Below are 24399 nucleotides of genomic sequence, written 5' to 3'. Positions count from 1 at the left end.
TACGGAGTTTGAAGCGGGAGGTGATCAGCTGAGCTAAGCATAAAGACTGTGTCATGTTTGTTTTTGTGGTTTTAGGAGGAGTTTTTAACGTTGGACAGAGTCACATGACCACTTGTTTCCCGTCGTTTCCTCTCTCTGTTCCTAAACTTGCCTCCAAATACTTGTGTGTCTGCAACTGGGCTAAGATTCAGGTCAAGGGTGTGTTGTTATAATGGTCCTGTAGATCCGGTACTCATGTCGTCGGGCAGCTGCCTTGAACTCGGTCACCCTGAAGCAGACGCCTGGCACCACAGCTGGCAGAGTGCCACACAAAGCAAACTCACACCCACACACGTACATATAAAAGCTGAGGCTGAACATACAGAACGGGAAAGTCAATGAGGTTGATACTGAGCTCCAGCTCCTTTCAAACTAAACAAGGAAAAAGTTTTAACATGATGAGGAGAAATGAGTATTGTCATGATGCTGTTCACTAACCGGATCAGCAACAAATTCAGGATTAATCAGCTGAACAAAAGCTGCTCTGTCTCCTCAGATCTCATTTCTTTTCCTTCTGATTCACACTGACCCATCAACTTTCCAATCAGAGTGCTGATAGGGGATGATTCTGCAAAATAAAAACACTTTTGATCAATATTTTTCAGTTGATTCCTAAAATATGTGTGTGTGCAGTTAAGCTTAGGTTTAGGCAAATAAAACACACACACAGTAAAAGCCAAATCTGCCTGGTGTTAGGAGGCTGGACGAGTCACACTCTGGGTGGGGGTTTCTGTGCCACTGTGCTGAGTTTCTTTGTGTGCTTCATGTTGGAGTCGGAGCTAATAACAGTAACTTTTGCTGAAATTACTGTAACACAGTAAAGAGAGACGTCGGAGGAGATGGCGTTTACGACCTCTGAACTGAGTGAGGCTGACGGGTGGGTGTTTTTTCTGTGTTTGTCCTGATCTAACAAACAACACAAAATGAACTCTGCGTTCGTTTGTGTGTCTAACTATTTCTCTTTTCCAGTAAAAGGAAGTGTCAGCTGCTCAGAAAGCAAAACACTGAGCGGTGACATCAGGCTTAGACAGCCTGAGATGATTCATGCTGTTTTTCTTTTTTCACAGACGGACTCCTCCTCCTTTTTCTACCCCTCCAGGTTCTCGTCACCTTTATGCAGAGTGACCTTTACACACACTAAACTTCATATCTTCATACCAGGTGAAGTCGCAGAGAAGAAAAACACAACACACTGCTTTGTTTAAGATGTGTTGTACATGGTTTCATTTTGGTTTTTAGTTATTGGTGTCACATACTGTGTAAAGTGAGTGTGACATGCAGCTGCAGCTCAAACATTACTGTGTAATTTAGTGTCAGCTGCTGAATATGTGCTCAGCACAGATCAACTTTAACTCTACTGGAACCATATTTTTGTGTTTTGAGAAGGAATACTGAAAGCTGTCACAAAAATCCAGTGCAAATTTAAAGTGCAGAAAGTGTAAAAATATTAAAACAGAATCTAATAACAGCAAAATAATGCTAAGGATTGTTGATATTCTGGATGTGGATGATAAAGACAAACTGGTTTCTAAAAGATGTTTCTGTTATCGGTGTGGAGACAGAAATTTCAAAACTGTGATAAATAAATTCAAAATACAATACTGCATTAAAGAGACTCTAAAGTGGTCACTAAAACCTGATGAGTAGCAAAAATTGTACTAGCAGTAGCTGTCCTTTAATTGCAGTTTTTGATTGCTCTAATGTGTTGGTCCATGACAGCTGTTGTGATATCGTTGTCTGCTGCCCGACAAAGTTAAAAGATAACGTTATATCTGATAAAATATCTGACAGAGCCGAATCACACTTGATCTTGAAAAGTAGCCTGAGGACGATAATTTCTAATTTATTATATTGATATTTATTTTAAGTCTGCAGGAATTCAAGACAATGAAAGTGACCGGAAAAGACAAAGACACTTTCAAGGACAGAAAATGATTCAACTCTCTTTGTCTGAAAGCCAAAACATACGAGGAGGGAAACAAGAACCTGCTCTTCCTGTTTTCCAGCTGGTTCACGTTCATCAGCCCCACGGTGTCCTTAACACAGATACATACATAAGATCCCGTCTCCGACAGATTACAGGCTGTACACTGCACATTCTACACAGCTGTGTCACCCTCAGCTTTCACCTCCTTTAAAACACTAGAACACTGTGCGATAAATAAAGCCGAACACAGCTGAATCAGCACCTTTACTGAAATATTCCTCAACGTCCTGTCTACATGTGAAGAATATTTCTTACCTAGAAGGTAAAAAATAAACTGAGTGACGAGTTTGAAAGACGAGGAGAATCATGAGTTGTTCATTGATCTAAAATACTTGAAGTAAACCAGGTTTTCAGCCTCCAACAATCACACACGAAAGAAACACCATCACAGACAAAGAAGAAATACTGAGATCAGAGCAAACACTCCACAGCAACAAGACGAGGCAGATAAAGAAAAATAAAACACACGTTCAGCTTCTACTGTATCTATTGACTCTAGCCAGTCTCAGTCTTCACACATCGGGGACGTCGTCTTTAATAAAAGCATCACAGTCACACAGACTGACAGAGGCTGCTCTGGGTTAAAGGACCAAGCAATTAAATCAACATTATGAAACTATTTTTCCTTAAAATCTCAGCTTCAGAGTCATTGTGACGGAATCAGACCCAGAGAGTTCAGAGTGATGCTGAACTGTAGATCAGCTTTTTTCACACTGGAGGCATTTTTTTCCTACAATTAACTTGCACTCCATTTTATTTGTTGATTTTTCTCCGCCTCCTCAGATGCGGTGCTAGCATCCCCAGCCTCAAACTGTCCCACCGACATCCTAAATATGTCTGCGACCAGCTGTGGTGGAGCTTCAGCCTCTGTATATTCACAGGTGAGTATTTCACACTTTCGTACTCTGTATTCACGTCCAATATCCAGCCAGGAAACTCTGAAAACACCAAGAATTAGAACAGCAACAGCACTTCCTGCTCCAGAAGCCGGGGATCATGGGTAATACACACCACTGTGACTACAAGTTCTCTGTTTCCTGTACGTGAAAAGCGATTAACTGCTCACACTCACAACAGAATTCATTACCAGTTGTGGCTGCAGGGGGCGCTGCTGCTCAGCAAAGTTACATTATGTCACTTTAAATCGACAAATCAAGAAAATAATCGTCAGACTAATTGATAATGAAAGTAAAGCAGCTCTACCTGGAAACCTGGTGAAATTATTAGGCCACTACATTAAACTCAACTCGCCCTGAAGACTTGAGCTCAGCAGCAAAAGAGAAAGTTGGAGAGAGATTCACGAGTAAGGATGAGGGAGGGGTGGAGGGAGGGAAGAGCGAGACGAGAGGTCTGCCTCCTCAGCTAATAAGAGCTTCTGTGTGGAAGTGTGAGCGTGTCTGAGTGTGTGTGTCTGAGTGTGTGTGTGTCTGCAGAGGGGAGGAGACACACTTCACAGCTGAGAGAAGAACCGAGACAACGAGCGACTCCTGATGCTCCATCATCCCTCCGTCCAGTCTCTCCATCACCACCATCCGTCTGTTTTTCCAGCTTTAAACTTCAGCTCTAAATGTTCCTCTGGATTTATCTGATCTTCTTCTGCAGCTGCACTCATGTGAAACTCTCAGAACAGTGGATCTAAAAAGCCTAAAACCAACTGACTGAGCAAAGGTAAGACTGTTCAAGCTTGTTCACAAGCTCAGTCTCAACACAGAGATATCAAAATGTCCGTGTGAAAATCTTCACCTTTCTTATTTCCTGTTGAAACACTTTGACTGTGTCTCACTTGTTGCTGAGAATGAACATATTGTTCCAGTGTTTCCTTCTTGCATAGTTTGATCACAGTGTGGACCCAAAGGAAAAGCAGAGGAAGTGATGAGAAGCTCTGTGTTTAAAATTAGCTGAGACAGAGTGATGTTTACTTTTGTTTCTTTTCCTGGAAACGTACATGGTCTGTCAGTTTGCTGCATATAAACAGTAGAGCGTCAAATTGAGTGAGTTTTCTATTTTAAACTCTAAGTGAGCATCGTGCCCACAAAAGTTATAAGTTATTTAACAACCAGCTGATTGGACCAGAAATCAAATTTTCTTCCTCCATTTTCAACAGTGTTTCAGCGGCACACAGGAGCCTGTCATTAGTAAACAGCTTTTATTTGCGTGTCTTATTTCTTCTTCCTAAAATTAGACTCGTGACGATGAACAGACTCATCAGCACCAGTCACTTGTTTCTAAAGTGCTGCATTTCTTACCTGAGCAAAGACGTGGCTCTAAACCTGTGCCGAATCAACTCATGACAGATGATACTAAAACGTAATGTAATGATTTACTTTTGATGTCTCATTTGAAAGTCTTATCATTTTGCTCTTTGGCTTTTTGGCTTGTGCAGGAAACTCTTGGCTGGAGTGCAGCGCTGCACACAACCAGCTCCGGTTACAGCAGTGAACGGGCACTGCATCCATCGCTCTCTGTGTCGGTTATGAGATTAGAACAGTGATTACTCATTCATCTAATTTGTTAAAGTTTTTACACCGTGTTTTATTTCCAGTCCTTATAAACACAGGAGGTTGTTGATGGTGTCATGTTGCCCTGTCAGCTGAAATCAACTCAGATTTCATGTTTTTAGGTTTTTACAGCCTGCGTTCTAGACAAGGTTTTTATCAGTTATGATAAGATTTCATTTGCTGTCTCCATCGCTTGTTGTTCAGAGTCCAGTGCAACAGTCGCACAGGTTGTGAACAAATCTCTGGTTTTACCAAACTTACTGAGAAGCAACAACAGTGAACATGAAACAGTAATGTTTGAACCTCTGCCATATTTCCTCATGTTTTTGGGTGTAAATAAAGATCTTTGGAATCAGTGCACCCCTGTACATCCCCACCAGACTCCAGTGACAAAATCAGCAATTTTACCTTGCAGCAGAACACAGGAGCTGCTGGAAGACCACTGCATCTACCTGTTAGTTACACAGTCAGAGCCTGTGTATTTAGCCTGTTTTGTGTGAGTGACAATTTCACACTTTATTCATTGGAATTCACTGTAACAGCTGTGAATCCAAGCTGAGTGCAGGCCTCAGAGGAAAGAGCGAGCTGCAAACGTTTCAGAGACACCTTTTCAGCCTACAAGCAGTGAATATGGGGTTTATAGGAGAGTGTCCCTCAGTGCAGAGAGAAGGATGCACACCCCACGAGAGAACCATGATAAAGTCATGATGAGTCTGTGTATGGAGAGGCGTGCTCTGAGGTCAACCTGTTTTTAGAAACTCCCTGCCGCCACAAATCTCCTCAGCATCCATGTCATTACTCAGCATTAACAAAGACCTGTTGTTTCACAGGCTGCAGGGCAAAGTCCGCTCTTATATCACGGGGGAGTCGACCATTCACAGCAGCCGCAGGTGAGATCGTTATGTAACGAACACAAAACTGCTCACAGCAGCTATCGTGTATATTCAGTTATTCATTAAGTGGCTGTGTTTTTGTGGAGACACAGTTAGCCACCATCAACACTACGGCCTCCACCAACCAGTCCAACTGCAGAAAGTATAACTGGTGGATTAGATAGAGGCTGAGAGCTGCAGCACCGTGCAGAAAGAGCTTTTGTTTTGGAGGCTGAATGGAAAATGTGACATGTCCTCAGTGTTTGGGAATGTCACAGGTCAGCGCTGAGAACACTTAACAATTGTTAAGACACAACTTGACCAAAGTGCATCTTCATGTTTAGAGGAAGTGATTTACATCTGAATCTTACATTTGCACTACAGAATAAAATGCAGTCTTCAAGTAGAGACGATATTGTTCTTTTAAGGAAAATGAAAAGTGTTAAGAGTCAGGAAAGCTCAAGTTTTAACTCTACTGCTCAGCCACAGAGTGACTGCGACACTTTACATCATCTTTTAACAGTAAAAACAATAAAACCGGGTTTATAAAAGATATAATATAATGTCATAATAGTGCAATGGCAACATTAATGCACAGTTCGATGGTCAATAATCACCATGAACAGGTTTCTGCTGCATTCACAGACTTAGATTCAAGACTTGAAGACCGATTAAATACAAACAGCTGTGGATCTGATGCTGATATGGGATAGGGCTGATCTATGGACATAAGCAGTGCACTGTTAGCCCTGTATATTTCACTAGGAGGAGAGCTAACAGCATGGAGGGAGCTACAAACTCTGGGTCAGCAGTTTGGAGGTATTTCACTCCTGTTACACCAACACCTTCTGCAGCTACTTGCAACATCTGCAAAGCCGGTGTTTCAGCGGCTGTATTCATTTGTTAGGTTCGTGGGAAGGCGATGATTAGATCAAGCCTGACGCAAGAATATAATGATCAGACTCTCCCACGCAGCGAGGCCTTCAGCTTTGTAATTACACACTGCTGCTCGGTATCCCCACCAACAGACATTATAAAGGTCCAGAGCTTAACACACCACAGAGAGAAACCCAACTGCTGCCACCGTGAGCAAGCACTTGGCGACAGTGGAGAGGAGAAACCTAAGACAGAACCAGACTGTCACAGCCGACCAGCTGCAGCAGTGATGACAGAGATCTGAACTGTGGATACAATCCCACTGTCAGTCTGACAGTCACTATCTGACTGATACGTGACGTCTCAGAGGAGCAGGAACACCAAACACACGAGTGTTTAGGGAACAAACCTGAGGTTAGAGGAGAGTTACCGCAAAAATCCTGCACCGTCATGCCGGTGGAAGGAAATCCTCCACTTACATCACCGTGACCTCTGATCTACATCTGCCTCAAATGTAGGTCACACCACAGCTAAAATAAGTAGCTGTGTGTCTGTGAGGAGAAAAAAACCTGCTGCTGACCTTTTAACTTGGATGTTACTTGAGCCTCCGTTAAAATAAAATTAAAAAAAGAAAAGATAAGCCACTCCTATGCTGCAGACGAAACCCAAAACTGCACCGTCATCCCCCCCTCTGAGGAGAACCTGCGGATGTTGGGTTCATCTCCTGAAACAGTTTAGTCTGAAACCTCCAGGACTCTGCAGAGTTTGGCTCTTTGAGCTGAGGAAGCTGGTTTCAGGTTGGTGTTTGTATGAGAACAGAAAATGTGATTTTTAATATCAGGGACGATTCAGGCTGATTACATCAGATTAGGATGCATGGACATGTGCTTATGGTATTTTAACACGTCCTTCCTCCCTTCTTTTCAACCTTACTCCTTACCTTGTTTCCTTATTTCCCTCTTTCCTCCCTTCTTTCCTCTCCTAGATCCATGATCTTTTCTTGCTCTTCCTTATTTCCTCCTCCCTTACCTTGTTTGCTTGTCACACCCTTTCACTCTTTCTCCCTCCTTCCTTTCCTTGATTCCTTCTACCTCTCCTTCTTTCTCTCCTCCTTTTTTCCTTCCCTCTTTCCTTCATTGATCCTTGTTTCCTCCTTTCTTTCCTCCTCTGTTTTCTCTCCTTGGTCCTTTTTCTTCCTCTTCCTTGTTTTTTCACTCCTCCCTTCCTTCCTTCCTTCCTTCCTTCCTTCCTTTGCATTGTGTTGCATTCTTTTTCTCTACTTACCTCCTCCCTCCTTGTATCCCTCTTTCCCTCCTACTTTCTGCATTTTTCTCCTTGATCTCTTTTCTTCTTTTCCCTCCTTCCTTCCCTCCTGCCTCCTCTCTTCTTTCCCTCTTTCTCTCCCTCTTCTTTCCTTTCCTCCTTCCCTCTGTCTCTCTCTCCTGTTCAGCTGATACTTTAGTTCAGATCCTGAAAATAGAACAGATTATTGTAAAGAGATGTACAGATGAGGGAGAGGGGGAGAAACACGCAGCTTTAGGTTTGAGGGGAGAAAAAGGAGAAACAGACTCTATAGGAGGATGAAAGAACAGTGGGCGGCTGCGACCTTTCCCCTACATCTTACCAGCAGATCAGCTTTATATAAGCTGTGTTTAGGTTTCCCTTATGCAACACAGCAGCAGAAAACTAAAGATTGTCAAACATGAAATGATCCATGTCCTTTGTTTTTCTTCTTTTTTAGAACAAGTTGGTGGAATTTAAAACATACTCCATGAGCCAGGTGTGATCACTGGCTTCACTAACTTCTCTTAACTTCACAGCTGTTTGATATATTTAGAATTAGTTTGGTTTATTATTCCTTTTGGAAATTCTCTCGATTGGCAAAACAAATACAATCACGATGGAGAAGAAATTATATTTAAAGACAGATGGTTAATAACGATAAGAACAACGAATGTGAGCGACACAAGCAATTTGAAGACATTAACTCAGGCTCTGGGAAACTGGGACAAACATTTTTGGTCAGTATTTCAGAGACTAAACGACTCCTTGAGAAAATAAATCAACAGACCAATCAGGAGTGAAAATAATCCTCAGGTCGAGCGCACACTGTTACATGTCACTGTCCTGTTTTGACACTGGTATTGTTGAGTGGTGCTGATGTTACAGTGGCAGATATGTGTTGTACAGTACATTCCCCACAGCACAGACGTCAATACAGAGCGAGGATTCAATCAGCCTCAGTGTGAAGAGAGGTCACCTACATGTGAAACAGCACAGACTCAGAGCTGTGAGAGGCTGTTATCACCCGGGCAGGACCAAATGTTTTCAGCTGTGGCTCTTTTCTAAAATCATTTTAACTGTGTCACAGTAACGTCCACACAGCTGCATGGTTTTCAGTTGCAGAGCTGTGGATGCAGAGCTTGAATCAAACGATCCGTGCAGATGTATTAACTGCATGACTATCCATTCAAACTGTTATTTACATTTGCTTTTTTTTAAGGATACAGTTGATGTTCAAAATGAGGCCAGCGGCAACGTTTGTATTTACAGCACAAACAAGAAAATCCAGCCTACAAACCCTGGAGCAGCAAGAACCATGACCTGTGGACAAACAAACTTATCTTATCTGTTTAAAAAAAGAAAAAGAAAAAAAAGGACAGCTGCTTTCCATGAAAGACGCTCCACAGTCTTACATTTCAACACAAAAACAAATATTTTGAGAGTTCCTGTTTCCAGAAAAAGCTTCTTTTATCTAAAGCTGACAAGGCTGCAGCGATGGCTCTGCTTGTTTTACACCGACTGAACGAGAATCCTACATCTCTTCATCGTCTGATCCAAACGAACAGACCTGATCTGACCCCACATAACAAATCAAACAGGTCACGAATACATGACAAAGACTGACCTCAGATCTGTGTAATATCACACAGTAAAGCTGCTTTCAGGCAGCGTTAAGTTTGAAGAGAGTGAAATATATTTTTTAAAAAGTAAATGCCACAACATAGTCACTGTCCTCCATGCTGCTTTCTCCTGTTTAATAAGCAGAAAAACTCCAGGAAAAAAACAACAGAAGGGAAAACTCATCTGTTGGTGATGGGAAAGGAGTCAGTGAAGTTTTTTAGTGGGTTTACCTGTGTTTAAATACCTGCAGATACATGTAGAAAGGTTGTAACTGTCAGAGAAAAGTAAATGTGCGACAACACAAGATTTAAATGTTCAAAAACCTACAAACCACATTATCAAACTAATTTAGAGATGTGGAGGTGAAACTGTAGATTTAACTAATTCTTCCTCCAAAAACAAAAAAGCAAAAAAAACAAAAACAAAAAAAACCAGTAGAGTGATGACACACACACACACACACACACACACACACACATACTCTATCTAATAATAGCAGCATCAGTGCTCCAGGTGACAGGTTGAACAAACTGTCCCTGTGTTCCCTGGAATAAATCAGTTCCTCTGTTTGCTTTTTATGTGTTTGGACATTCAACTCTCTGCTCAGTATTTACCTTCCCTTCTTCACGTCTTTCTTTCCACCATGTATTTCTCCATCTCTCGGACATTATTCTTTGGACTCTCTGTACTCTCTGAACTCTTTGCTAGTCCAGCCGCACAGAGAACTGTTTTAACTGGTTATCTCTTGCAAAGACTGCACCAGACTCCCAGCACAAATTCTGCACCACACACTGATACGGCTTAGAAAAATAAAAACGTCTTCCAGAGTCATTTCTCATTTTGACTCATGAGTCACAATGACAGCTTTGAGGTTGGACCTGACCTCTCTCTCTCCCCCTCTCTCCCTCTAGGATGTTGACCCTGTAGGTCAGCCACCCGCAGATCCAACACGCCATGACCAGCGTCAACTCTCCAGCCTGTCTGCTCGCCCGCAACCACTTCTACAGAAGTACGAACACGCCCACACACCTTCATCTTTAAACCCTGACTTTCACTTCTTTGCCATAAGAAAGCTAACTGTCTGTTGGGGAACAAAGGTTGTGTGTTTCGTGTCTGCATGTGTGTGCATGTGTTTCCCTCATGCTTGGGAAAAGGTGAGGCAACAAGCAGCAGGAACACACATGATTTTTGGGAAACTCAGCGCGGCCTTCTCAGCCTTTGACCTTTCACCTTGCTGGTTGAACTCTGCCTTCCCTCAGGGGAAATAACATCCTGTTTTTTCTTCCTTACACTTTGCTGAACCGGTGTTTTCTCTGGTTGACGGCTGCAAAACACTGCATGTAACTGTGTAACTTCCTCTAAGAACATTGTGGGTTATTTGACAAAAATCGATGCATTTGCACATAATGTTTGAACCATTATCATCACAGTATTTATCAAAGAAAAAGCACATGTCGCTGTTTTCTGCTCGGTCAGACGTCGAGTAAAGACTGGTTTTCAGTCATCCATCCAAGTTATTTCCCCTGTGGCAGTGAAACATGTTGCACCAGCCTTCAGACTCCTGCAGGTTAAACTGGGCTGCTAACCAGCAACAGTAAAGCTACAAGCAGCTTATAATGCAACACTCTGATGCAATGAACATGTTATTGTCTCCTTCATCTTCTACAGTCATCAGTCGCGTTGCAGTGTGTTCTGCAAACACAGTTTCTTAAGAAACACTGAAGCAGCACTTCCACAGAGCTGAGGTCTGGCTTCATGTCACGTCACCACACGTACGTGACTCACTCTGTGCACACTCTGTTCCCTCAAAACACAAAACAACAGAACAGGAACAGGAAGCTGCCTCTGACCGTCTGTGAGCCAAGACACAGTCTGATCACGTTTGACGTCACTTTACAAGAACACGAACCCGCATGACAAACGGTGTTTCTGAAACAGTGTTTGGATCAGTGCCCAGAAAACTCAGAACGTGTAAAGACTCGTCAGGGGAGCGAATCATTTGGAAAGTTTGGAAACACTTTTCAGTGTTGGTAACTAAATAACTCAAAGAGATGAATCAGTGATGAAAACAGGATCATATTTAAATGCACCAGCGTCACAGCACGTGTCTCTCTCTCTCTCAGATTTACCCTCCAGTCCGGAGCCTTCACCGGCTGTGTTCAGCTGTCAGAGCGACTCCGTCAAACAGAGACAGGTCACCCTCTGGGTCACCATGGCAACGCCTCCTGGTAAACCATCCACTCATCTATACATGCATCCAGTACAGCAGACTGTCCTGGGAATGTTTTGCTCCCATTCATTCACAAGCATCTGTGAGGTCAAACACTGATGCTGGGGAAATGAGTTTCTGGCTCGTCGGCGGCGTTCCACCTCATCCCAGAGGTGTAGGACGGGTGGGGATGAGGTCAGGTCTCTGTGCAGGACTTCCACATCAAACTGGGAAACCTACTGTTCCTAAATGGAGCTGGCTTTGTTTACGGGAACATTGTAGTGTTGAAACAGGAAAAAGTTTTCCCCAGGTTGTTGCCAGAAAATTGGAAAAATCTAAAATAATTTAAATAATTTTCAGACCAAAAGTACTCAGATATATCCAGGGATACTTCACTGTCACATACAGCAACATAAGAGTGATGAATGAAGGAAACATGAATGGATTCACATAATGATTAACATGTATTCAGGGTGAACTGCATAGATAAAGTGCTATGCGTGGTTTGAACTCTTAATGGCTTTTGTGGCCCTGGAGCATAAACAAGTCGACATATACAAGCACACATGCTGCACACTAAGACACACCTGTACGCTCAGTAACTAGGTCAATAAACTCATACTGTGTATGCAGCTCACAGGCATGCAGTCACACACACACATTCACACACAGTCTTCAACCTAGTTCCAGACTGAAGTGGTCCTTTAAACCACTGGTTTCTCAGACATGGTTTAGAATAGTTTTAGATCGTCGCTCCGCCTTCCCTGGCCTGTCTGTATCCCCGGGCTCAATGTTTCCTACTGAGGACATAAATCTTTGGAAAGAGGCCACGAATAGAAAGAAAAAAAAAGGCTCAGCAATCTCTTGCTTTCTGCAAACATTACTCAAACTTCACTGAACTGTGTGGACTATTTTCAGCCAGGGATGGATATACACTTAGAGATCTAATGTTTATTTACAGCAGAAGGATATGTGGGGTTCACTTAGTATTAACTCAAGTTACTGCTACAGGATTTTTGAGACTGGAGAAGCAGCAGCATAACCAGTCGCTCTGCTTGTGAAATGAGCCTCAGCTGCTGTAAAACACATTAGAATCAAACACTATACTTTCTCTTTCCAGGATTACCATGTGGCATTGGAACCAAAAGCTTATGGGTCAACATTGACCTGGGATTTTCCTCCTCTCTTCCCTTCTCCACCTCTAAACCAACCAACCCCGCCGACCGGGGCGTCAAGTAGAAGAGAACAAGTCCACCTCGTTGGTTCATAGACTGAAGGGGAGTGAAGGAATCAGGATTGCTTTAACTTCCCATTTCTCAGCCGTCTCGGCTTTGACAGCCTGGATCAAATGGACAAACATGGACAAAGTGGACAACTTCCTAGAAAAAGACATTTAAAATGTCACTGTGGCAGAAGCTCCTGATGTTTGTTCCTGTCGATGCTGTCAGAGGAAACTGATTGAAATATGAAATTGGAGGCCTCGAGTGGACAGGGAGTGTACAGCTGCACCAGCAGCTTTTTTCAGAGCTGATTCAATTAATTAAAAGTACTGCAATTATGGTAAATACAAATTTAGAGCTGCAAAGGTTATCTGATCAATCGATTAGTTGATTTTGATAATTGATTAATTTTTCTGAGCAAAAATCCCCAAAATCTGACGGTTCAAATCTCAAATGTGAGAATTTACTGTAGGCTGTAGGACTGTTTTGATTGTGATGTTTTCCACTGTTTTATAGACCAAAGGATTAACTGAGAAAATAATTAGATGAATTTGATCCCTGGAATGAACCCTAATCGTATCTTATGATTCGTTTTGCAGGATTTTGATGCTGTTGGTTCTCTTCTTGATAATTTTGTTTCTTGTTCAGAATAGTAATTATTATTTAGGCACCAATGACTAACAGGTCTGTGATTCAAACATCTCTGACATCGGTGTATTCACACTACTTCTCAGAGCGTCTCTGAACTGTCACCCTGCTGCATTTAACATGTCTGAACATGAAAGAAAGAAGGAGCGCAGCGGTCTGAGGTTTAAACAAACATTGTGGTGCATCGAGTTCGTTTATTCATATCTGCACTTTTGTTCCTCCACTCCTTTAGTCACGAACAAATGAAGTGTGACAGAGAGTTAGGTCATGTTGTCCAGCCACCATCAGTGTCTAGTTTCACCAGTCTTTCAAATACCCACAAATAAATGAAAACCTTTGAGGTTAAAGCAACATTAAGTAACTATTTAACCTTAAAGCCTCAGCTTCAGAGTCACAGTGATGGTTCAGTGTAACAGGGAGAATGGAGCCTCTGTTGTGTCTCTGTGTACCTGTGGTTGTTCAGGTTGGATCTCCCTCTGACTGAGTGAGAGTCAGCAGCTTAAACTGCTGGAATCAGACCAGAGAGTTCAGAGAGAAGCTGAACTGGAGATCAGTTAAAGAGACTGGAAGTTATTAAACACCAGCGTTCACCAAAGAAAAGAACACGGCTGGAGGATCAGCCAGATCACATTTGGAGGCTTGGATTGCGATTGAATCTCATTCAGGTGTAAATGCAACCAGGTGTAAAACATGACCACTTTCTTTACGACAAAAACCCAACCAGGAAGTTGAAAGGTCACCTAACTCCACCTCTTCCTGCTGAGCTCAGACGGGCCCGGCATTCCAGACAGAACAGATATGCGAAAGTCCAAAACTGCTCGGGGGAAAATTACTGATGGACGATTCATCATTTAAGTCATTTATCAAGCAAAAACTCTAAACATTCTTCAGCTTTTTGTATGATCACTTTTTTATTAATGACTGGAAAAAACAAACCCTCCAAAGACATCCTGGATGTTTCACTTATTTCACAGTCTCTTGCACATCTGAATTATCTCTGTGAGGTGTGTAGCAGCAAGAAAAAGTTCTTTACTGAGCATTAGAGGACAGGACTAAAAAAAGTATCAATTCATTGACAAAAAATAGATTACCACCTTACAGTTCTATGCCTCTGCCCACCAGTCCAGTTCTAGTTAATTATGTGTGGATACTCTGCCTCAAGTGTTTTGTGACGTTGCAGAGTCTTCCAGATCTAATGAGTTCATCTTCGAGTCCTGGTGCAGGTCTGTGCCAAACTTGAAGAAATTCCTTCGAGGCAATCTTGAGATATCACATTCAAGAAGTCAAAAACATGTTCTCTGAGGTCACACTGACACTGACCTCTGACCTTTGACCTCTAACCACCAAAATCCCCTTCATCTTTCAGCCCAAGTGAACGTTTGTACCAAATTTGCCAAATTTCTCGTTGCTGTTACTGAGATATCACGTTCACAAGAATGAGAGTGACAAACTATTGTTGGAATTATTATCAGTCGTATCACCCAGAAAAACAAAATGCTCAGAGACAGGAGGAGGAGAGGGAGACTGACGGACCGATGAAGAGACAAATCGACTCCTTCACTCCCACTTTTCGATGACCCCCTCCGAGCACCCGCTGACCTGGAAAAACTGCAGCGTGGGAGTGACGGCCGGCCGCTCTGCTCTTCAAACGGTCAGCACAGAACAAATCCTCTTTTCAAGCTTTCAGCCCTGTCATGCAGAGAGGCCACAGCAGCAGCAGCAGCAGCAGCGTCGCCCATTGTTTGTCTTTCCTCTGTTTCATAGAGACAGACAGAGACTGAGGGGATAAATAGGGGACAGTGGTGCTTAAACAAACCCATTTTACAGTCAACTGGGAAAATCCTTGCGTCAGGATTTGTGCTGCACTGCAGTCAGCAGGGAGATTATTCTCCGCATGTCAGGATAACTTGTGTGAGCCAAAAGATAAAAAGGAGCTTGTGGGGTTGTCAATTGAAAAGGCCTTGATCAAAAACACTGTGATGACCGCTCCTAGTAACAGTAAGACTTGAATTTAGGGCTGTAACAGACAATTCTAATTATCAATTCATCAGCTGAACATTTTCTCCATAAAATCAATCGATTAGAAAACCAATATCATTGGAAAGCAGTGAATATTCACATTTTGAAAACTGGAATCAAAGTTTTGCAGCATTTTCTCTTTAAAGATTAATTTAATTTAACCAACTGACTAATCAGCTAATTATTTCAGCTCTTGACAGACAGATGTTTCAGTTCAATTCAACATAATAAACACAGATAAATCTGCTGTAGGAAACTTTGAATGTAACATGTGATTAGTGCTTGAAATCTGGCCTGAGGACATATGGAGATGAATCACAGTTTTCAACACTGCTGTCGAGGTGACTCATGTTATAGTGCAGCCCAGTCAGCTAGAAAAAGTGCAGCAGTCAGCTCTTTGATATCACATTAGTGCGAGAGGACAGAAGCCAAAAGATGCAAGAAACTGTATCTTGTTTCCAGTGAGCCGACTCCTATCGACTGGGTTTATTAACGCAGACGCAGAATATACACAGAGTTGATGCTTTGAGTTGAGGCCCTGACTTTGTCACCTCCTGCAGTGATGATGATAACGCCTGAAACTGCGTCGGATATAAGCCCAGTGCAGGCCAGAGACCAGAGACCAGAGACCAGCTGAATCTGTGCCAACATCGCTCTGTTTGTTCTTCATATTGTGCTGATACCAGCCACCACGTCTGTTCCCTAACAAAGCAGCTAATGTACTGCATCAAGTGAAGCGTGAGGAATAAATCTGAACCCAGCGACAAACTGAACACAACATGTAGGAAATTTAACCAGAGAAACTGAAACAGTGTTAAAACGAGGTAAGACTAGAAACAGCCTGGATTCAAATACTCACTTTTTAACCTACATTTACTACAATCACCACAGTCTCCACTCACAACCTGAGAGCTGAGTTTTGTCCGTAAAGTCTCTGGTGATGAAGCCCCGTGTTTAACAGGTTTAATGACTGATGATAAAAGAGGCAAGATGAGCAGCTGATCAGTGAGTTTAATGTTGACACTGCAGCAGAATAGATCATGGACGAAGTCATGCTACAGATGCTGTTTCAAACTTCAGCAGCAGCTTCCCATCTTAGCTCACGACACAAAACCAGAACCAGGCCAAGGCTGTTAGCATAACCAGCTCCTACCTTATGATGTGAAGCAGTGGTCCTGAGCAGCTCGAGCTAAACCTGAGGAGACGCCATGGTGGTCTCAAACATCAGGAGTACTTCCGGTGTGTATTAGGCCGCCAGGTGATTTGGGGAAGTTGCTAAATCGCGGTATAAGCAGGTAAAAGCCAAACAAACTGGAGCCTTTTCCTCTGTAAGAAAACAGTCCTGATGTTACATTAGCGTGTTTATGTGATGCTACGGGAACGTTAATGATAGAAAAATATGTTTAGCACAGAACAACAACTGGGATGAAGCAACCAAACGAGGCGGAGACGTGACTGATCACGTGACGTCCACACCTGCGTATTCATGCAATTATCAAATCAGCCAATCGCGTGGGAGCAGTGCAACAGGCCTAAATAAAGTGATACAGGTTCAGTTTCTCTTCACATCAAACATCGGAAATGTGGAAAAATTATTTCAGACTTTGACTGTTGGTGCCAGATGAGCTCTGAGTCTTTCTATAATGTGATAATAATGTGACGCAGTCATGTCAACATGGAGCAAAATGTCAAAGGAAAGTTTCCAAGGTCTTGTGGAAACTGTGCTACACAGACCTGAGGCTGTGTTAGAGCAACAGGAGGCCCTGCTTCATATTAGTATGGTGTTCCTAATAAAGTGCTCATGTTGTTGGGCATAAAGTTTGTCGTGTGATTGGGGCAGGATTTTATCTGATCATATACTACACTGGTACCATGTTGGCTGTTTGTTTGCAGGAGTTGAAATCTTGCAGATGTGGGCAGTTGAACCCAGTTTGGTTCGGTTTTAAATCCATAGGGGCTGTTGGACTGTTTCCAGATGTGGTGACAGAGCAACAGTTACACAACTCCAGTCTCTGGGTTCACCAGCATCTGCAGTTAGAGGACATGAAGTGCTGCTCTCTCACTGTTTACTTTGCTCCTGGAATAGCCCTGTACAAAACCAGTGAACCACTCCCTGGCAAACACACACACTTTCACCTCCAGGTCCTTATAGGGCTGTTTCCACCCAACAGCTGTGGACACATCACTTTGCAAATCACAAAGTGTGTTCTGAAATGTGTAGTGGGACAAATGCTGTATCCAAACTAAAGTTCTGTAGTGATATTTTAACAAATGTGGCTGGTAATTGTTCACTTGAGGCACATTTTTGCCTTAAATGTGGAAACCAACAAACAGAAAACCCAACACACCACATTAGGCTGCTAGAGTCTACTTTATTGCATTTGCAATCACAGGGTGACAAAGTGAAAAATGTTAACAAAGGCATGTGGAGGTGTATGCACCACAGTGTGTCTATGCACCACAGTATTACAAACACAGAACAGTACAAATGTTAAAAAAAAGGAGCTTATCAGTTGCATCATCGTTTTTTTTTTTTTTTTTTTTTTTTTTTTTTTGCTTTTCAGTTCTTTTTTTGTTGTTGTTGTCAATAAAAAAACACAAGGTTACCAAAACAAAAACAAGTAAGGCAGCCTGTACTACAATGAATAATAATAATAAAAAAACAACAACAAAAAAAACTAATAAGTTGTAAACGGGACATCCTCCCGTCACCTAGCGTTGGTTTGATGTTTTCTCCCCGAGGTGCGGCGTGGATTGGAGTGAGACTGCAGGATCAGGAGGAGGTGGGGCTTCCTGCATCGCTGCTCTCACTCACCTGGCGTTGCATCACCATCTCCCTGGCAACGCAGGTGATCTGACCATTCGTCACCATCGCACCTGGGACCCCCGCCCTGACAGAGACACAAACAGAGAGAGAGATTGAGAAAAGGTGTTGGTACGGATTGGATGGACTGATTCACACAGGGATGGATCACAGCTAAGTACACAGGTAAACACAGATTTCTTTGTCTACACCCTGTCAAGATGGAGGACACACAACGGCTCCACCTTATTGAACATAATAAACAAAGACGTCCTGGACTCGTCTACAGGTTAAAGGTGAGGAAATTTTTTAAAAAATGCAGCTCCAAATCAAAAATTGGAGGCGTTTCTTTATGAGAATGAGACTTTGACGTTTGTGTTTATACTCACTTCTGCTGTGCCTCCTCAGTCAGTGGGGTCATCCCTGGCTGCTTCCCAAAGAAGAAACTGGACCACCAATGGCCAGAGTCCTGCTTGGGGAGTCCTGTGGAGACACATAACGACAGCATGAGGCTTTAAGTTTATCCAGACAGCACAGCCACCACTGCCTATTTAATTCTGGGTTTCTGTCAGTGGAGTTTTGAATTGTTAAGTCAGCCCCTTTCCCCCTTTGTTCAGGCCAATACAGCTCATACCAACCACAACATTAACTTCCAGTACTCAGAGGAAAGTGTTTTGCCTGTCAAAAGAAATCGCCTTCATTAGCAGTTTTATTTTTACAGTGTAGGAAAGTGTGGATGAAGGTTTTAACATTCCTCACAGGATTACAGCCACTTTGTTCTTCATTACACGCTGAGGAAAAGTACCAGCGACTGTAGTCACTGAGGGGAGACGGCAGCATGATGAGAACGTGTGTTTGAGTTGAGTGTGTGTTTCATTAGCCACAGTCTGAGGGAGAAATGACTCAGGTTTCCCCTCTCAGGCCTCGGCCTCGTGGCTCCGTGTTAAACCGACTGTGACGCCTCAATTAAGGCTCTGAACAGCTGCATTTACATTTACAGTACGACTGCTGGTGTGCCGCAATTAGATTCTGGGTCAGGTTTGTTCTCAAATTGGTGCCAGTCGAGTGTTGTACAGATTCAGCATGTGAGGAGTCACTGCCCTTATCTGGTTTCCTGCATTTTGCTGAATAAACCAAATTTTAAAAAACGGCATTTGTGAAGACAAAAGTAGATTGTTACACAGAGCAAGCACTGGAAGATTTCTAATGAAAAACCTCAATTTAATACTTTACTCTTTTCCCATTGACTGTTCAGTTGTTTGTGGCTGTAAAGAATGCCAATATTAAACCATTCTAAATGTCCTTTTACTGCCTTTGTTTATTGTTTTGTTGTCATGTGCACACAACCAATTTCCTCTTTCACCTACTTTCATACAGCACTGCGACAAAGTGTGTGTGTGTGTGTGTGTGTGTGTGTGTAGCAGTGTGAAAATTTTAACACCATGGGGGGAAAAAAAAAAAAACAACACATGAAAAAGCTGATCCCCGTGGTTAAAAACAGGCGTGCTGACTCAAACCTGAGCTGGCACTTAACCAGATGGTTAATGGTTGCTGATCCAGGATTACTGGTCAAGTCAGCAGATATTAACGGAGGTGCTGAGGGTCGTATTGGTGTACCAGGAGCTGAATACACGTGTGCCAAGGCTAATACCGACATCGGAGTCTGAACCCAATAAAGAAATGACCTCATCTGGACAGGAAGTGAAAATACACGACTGAAAACAAGCATCCTGTCTGATTAGAAGGAGCCAGATTAGACCAGAAAGGTGGGTGTATTCCAGGATGACTCAACCACAAGTCACTCTGTGTGGTCTGAGGCAACAGCTGACTCAGCCACAGTAATACTGGGGTTACTCAAACTGAAGCTCTGTGTGCAGCATTGTGAGATCAATGAGCAGCAGAGGGACGTGGATTAAGCGAGGTCACAGGCGAGGTTATGAAATAGTTGTCCGAGTGCTGAAAGGAAGAGGTGGGCGAGTTGGGCAAAGAAACATCCTGTTGTGTGGAGAAATGCTCTGACAGACAGAAACATCTGGATATGGCACAGTTGTTGTTGCTTCTCCTGAGCAGAACACACTGTTCCTTCCACAGTTATATTACTCATGCTTTTCTTGGGAGTGTGTGTAATCCGTCCTGATGTAGAGTGCTGTCATTTCCTGACATGAAAACTACACACTCAGAAATCCTCTGGCAGCAGCTTTGATGCAGTTAATTTGGATGCACAACCACCCACATTCACACATTTCCACACATAGATGAGCAGAGAAACTGTGAATATCTGGAGTTTTTCCTCCTTTTACACAGATACAAACACATACCTGGATGGTGAGGGATGACCTCTCCGCTGTACTCCGAACTGCCGCAAGAGCTGCTGCTGGATGTAGAGCCGATGCGCCCTGCAGGAGGAGGGGTGAAGAAGCGGTTAGTCGACCATACTGAGAAAAAGAAGACCCAGTTTTCTCCACTTACAGTCAAGGCTCATTTCGCATGGATTACACAGAAGGGTGACCCAAGGAGAGAGCTTAATATTCTTACATAATACCTAAATGTTCCCCTAAAATGAGAGGTGGGGGGATGGGCGACATGAACACAGAAAATTAAAATCCATTTTCGTCCAGTTATATAACAATAGCCTGAGGGGCAACTCTGGAGCTGTAATGCACGCTTCTATATTCATGAACCCAAAGATGTGACCTCTTACAATTTTAGAGTCTAGTGTGAAACTAGCCCTGCTACAAGAATAACAAAAAGAGAAGACAGGAAGGGTGTTGTCTTGAGAAAATGTGCTGCAACCACTCAACTAAAAACTCAATGTAAACAGATTCTGGCCAAACAAGATAAACTGAGGCAGGGTGGGATATTCCACCACATACTTGGAGTTTTGTGTTGTTTTTAAAGCTAATATTTGTAATATACAGGAAATGACTGGTCAATGTCACCGAGTATAGCCCACACTCTCGTCATCTTTGACTCAGGCACCGATTTGCCTCATTACATCCAAACTTTAGTCACAGTGATGATGCTTTATCTGGTGGGACTGGGGAGGGAGTTAGTTTGTTCCTGTGTACTGGTGTGATAAGGGACTACAGGGGGAGAGGGGACTCACTTCGGTAGTAGTCAGTGGTTGCCACAAGAGAACCGCCTGCTGGAATGGCTGCCATTCTTCTGTTGTTGGTTGCTGTTCGCTGTGCTTGATGGAAACCTGGAGAGCAAAAACACTGTGAGCAAAACCAGACTGGACTACTTTACTCACCATTTGTTATATTCACTTCTAGACAAACACCCACACGTGGGTTCAGGCTGAATATTATACTACAGCTGAGGATTCATCTCATTAGAGCAGCAACAATACGTTGATTAAATTGATTAGTTGATCAACAAAAAACAACAATAACAAATATTTTCATAGCAGTAAGTCTCATACATGTAGATGTCAAACAAAACGACAGTTAAAGACATAATCTTGGATGATTAATCTAGACAATAATCAGCAGATGAATTCATAGTGAAAATAAATGTTAGTTGCGGCCTTAATCTACTCCATAACATGTCAGATGATACCTACAACAGAAAAATGTTTTGTCAACTGGGTAAATCTGTCTTTTGCCTTTCAGGTGCTGTTCCCTGCATATTTTGTATCTGTTTGTTGCGTTTGAGTTGTTATCTGTCTTTGTTGTAATCTCATGTTAACCAGGACTCCCTGGCAGAGGAGATATTGTATTTTAACGGGACCTCCCCTGTTGAATAAAGCATAAATATAATATAATTGCTGGTGATTAGTCGATGGACTGACTAATCAGCACTGAGTACATGAAGAAAATGTGACACAAAACCGAGGTAAACATCCCTGTCTCCAGCTGTCATGCACTGCAGACAAAAACAACCTCGACGCCTCCATCAAGAACATACATACCACAAATAAACTATACGTTAAATGCACATAAACCGGCCACGTCTCACGGTGATAATGCATATTATAAAAACAAGACAAATGAATATTTCCTTCGTCTTATTGTCCAGTTTTCTGAGCTGCAGATTGTGGCAGAGCCTCAGTACACTGACGTCACCCTCATGGTTTGCAGGGGTGTTGTTTACATTTGACTGTCACTGCAGCAAACCGACATTTTGACGTTTTTCTGTTTCATGACAAAAAGGAGACTTTTAAAAGCATGATTTTAGGACATGATGGGTACAAATGAACCGTGCCTTAAAAGAATGAATGGAAGAAAAAAAATATTATGGCTCTTTTTCCTGTATCGAGGACATTTTGTCTCTAACAAAGACACAAATAAAATCGTTGTTGACACTAAAGATGTCTGTAGTCGTGTATGTATCGACACCCACAGCGTTTATCTGATGAAAAGCCGAGTACAACGAGAAAAGACCGAATACAAACGGTTTCCTCTTCTTCTTCTTTTGACAAATAACTAAAACAAAGACACCCATACAGCTCCACAACAGCTGCCATTATCATCATAGGCTAGCTAGCATCGTTAGCTCGCCCCCTCCGCAGGATCCCACTACCAAAAACCACCATTTTCTAACCCCCCCACACCACAGCATTCGGGGAAAACCTCACCTTTTAGTGACCCAAACGTGGTCGATGTTCGGTAGCACCCAATTCAACTCAGTCGGCGAGGCTGGGGGAGTAAACGCTAGGCGACGGGGCCCATTTGAAAATAAGTTTTGGGTAAATGTAACCCTCCAAGGTCCGAACGGATATCGACGCTGCTTCTTGCCGGATTTAACGGTCGGCTCGTGATTTTATACTCTGGGATGGTGACGTAGAATCAGTCGGGGGCGTGGCCACACTGTAACTGGTCACGTTCACCCTGAATCAAACTGTGTTGATGTGAACTTCGTACAGGATGTTCCTCTAAAGACTGGGAGGGACTGGGAATGTCTCGTTTAGCCTGGACCCTCCCAGTCTTTATATATATATATATATATATATATATATAGATAGATAGATATGTACACTAACAACATTCTCTAAAAGCCAATAAGCTTAAAATAAATGTGTCTGTTTTTGTTAGGTTATCAGATACAGATTAGGTAAGATAACTTTCAGAAAGAGATCACGGCTCCAACAGGAGATTGAAATGATTATCATGGGTGACTGAAGACACACACACACACAGAGAGAGAGAGAGAGAGAGAGAGAGAGAGAGAGAGAGAGAGAGAGAGAGAGAGTAGTCCTAATGTAAACACTAACCACTGTACAACCGTTGCTCCCTCTTGTGGTGAAATCTTTGAATTGCAGTATTCAGTTCCTTATCCACGTGTTCCTGTGTGCTTGTGTAAAGTGACCGTGATTTGCCTTCACATTGTTGTCACACGTTATAGTGACACAGTGTGGCTCAACCCTGAACAGACAGTATCTGCTGAGGTGAAGACAAAAATGAGCCGTTGTCGGCAGGATTCGAACCTGCGCGGGGAGACCCCAATGGATTTCTAGTCCATCGCCTTAACCACTCGGCCACGACAACCCGATACCATTAAAGGGAAATTTGCTGTAGTGACCGCTAGAGGGAGCGCACATGTATAGTTTTAAAAGCTGCAGCGAGTGTTACAGCGGCTAACGGTAACCATAAAAATACACGAATACAACAAAACCATAACTGTATAGTGCTACACTTACTATTTTTAGAGTCACGGTTTCATTTCGCTGCAGCGTTCCCTGGTGGTCTAGTGGTTAGGATTCGGCGCTCTCACCGCCGCGGCCCGGGTTCGATTCCCGGTCAGGGAACAACATTTTTTAGTGAAGTGAACCACGTCGAGGTCTTACTGGTAAAACTCCTCTGCAAGAAAACAATAATATGACATTACCCGTTTGCTAAATACACTTATAAGATCGATGAAAGCTTCGTTATTTCTTGTAAATATAGGTCAGATGCGAGAGAAATGGGTAAAATCTACAATTTAGCAACTCAAGACCAGTTTGTTTTTCTTTAAAATGTTCCCAAATAATCAAATAAATAAGTGTAAATAATGTAAGAAAGTGTGGTAACTATTTGAAACCACTATCAATGTTTAAAAAGCCAATAATGCAATGGAAAAATGTTACTGTTACAGCCTCCATAAAGTAAACAAATAAACAAAGGCTTGTTAGGAGACTGTAGCATGTGAAAGAGGACACCAGATAAAATGCAATGACCAAACCTCAAACTTTATCGATTGAATTGCACTCAGGTGCTTCAGGAGAGAAGGAAGGGAAAAGGAGAAGGAGGGAAAGATGGAGGCCACACACCTACAGGCCGCACAGTTAATCCCTTTGATTCTGGATTAAAATTGTTGTTTTATTCACTTTTTTTCTCTTTTCTT

The 24399-nt window shown here is 42.6% G+C and overlaps 1 protein-coding gene, 1 long non-coding RNA gene and 2 other non-coding genes across 4 annotated transcripts; 2 read left to right on the top strand and 2 right to left on the bottom strand.

Annotated features, from left to right (window-relative positions):
• Positions 1 to 901: 901 nt before the first annotated feature.
• On the top strand, positions 902 to 17959 carry LOC108887431 (uncharacterized). The gene is made up of 7 exons (XR_001961622.2): positions 902 to 916; positions 1107 to 1200; positions 2810 to 2907; positions 3413 to 3694; positions 10088 to 10185; positions 11300 to 11404; positions 12506 to 17959. It is a non-coding gene; the product is annotated as an uncharacterized LOC108887431 (long non-coding RNA).
• On the bottom strand, positions 17625 to 22827 carry ppdpfb (pancreatic progenitor cell differentiation and proliferation factor b). The gene is made up of 5 exons (XM_018682866.2): positions 22655 to 22827; positions 21182 to 21277; positions 20394 to 20471; positions 18465 to 18558; positions 17625 to 18163 (listed from the first exon to the last, which is right to left on the bottom strand). The coding sequence occupies exons 2-5, from the start codon at positions 21234 to 21236 to the stop codon at positions 18046 to 18048; spliced, it is 345 nt and encodes a 114-aa protein (XP_018538382.1). The 5' UTR covers positions 21237 to 21277; positions 22655 to 22827; the 3' UTR covers positions 17625 to 18045.
• A 655-nt stretch (positions 22828 to 23482) lies between these two features.
• Positions 23483 to 23564, bottom strand: trnas-aga (transfer RNA serine (anticodon AGA)). The gene has a single exon. It is a non-coding gene; the product is annotated as a tRNA-Ser (tRNA).
• A 188-nt stretch (positions 23565 to 23752) lies between these two features.
• Positions 23753 to 23824, top strand: trnae-cuc (transfer RNA glutamic acid (anticodon CUC)). The gene has a single exon. It is a non-coding gene; the product is annotated as a tRNA-Glu (tRNA).
• Positions 23825 to 24399: the final 575 nt, after the last annotated feature.

This window comes from Lates calcarifer, linkage group LG6 (genome assembly GCF_001640805.2).
Source record: "Lates calcarifer isolate ASB-BC8 linkage group LG6, TLL_Latcal_v3, whole genome shotgun sequence".
Lineage (NCBI taxonomy): Eukaryota > Metazoa > Chordata > Actinopteri > Centropomidae > Lates > Lates calcarifer.
This window is presented reverse-complemented; position numbering and strand designations above follow the sequence as displayed.

Bases quoted from the DNA above. Each gene is read 5' to 3' on its own strand.
- ppdpfb (XM_018682866.2), bottom strand. From the start codon at position 21,236: ATGGCAGCCATTCCAGCAGGCGGTTCTCTTGTGGCAACCACTGACTAC. The intron at 20,472-21,181 runs GTGAGTCCCCTC...CTCCTCCTGCAG, and splicing joins AACCACTGACTACTACCGAA to GGCGCATCGGCTCTACATCC. The intron at 18,164-18,464 runs GTGAGTATAAAC...TGTCTCTGTCAG, and splicing joins ACTGAGGAGGCACAGCAGAA to GGCGGGGGTCCCAGGTGCGA.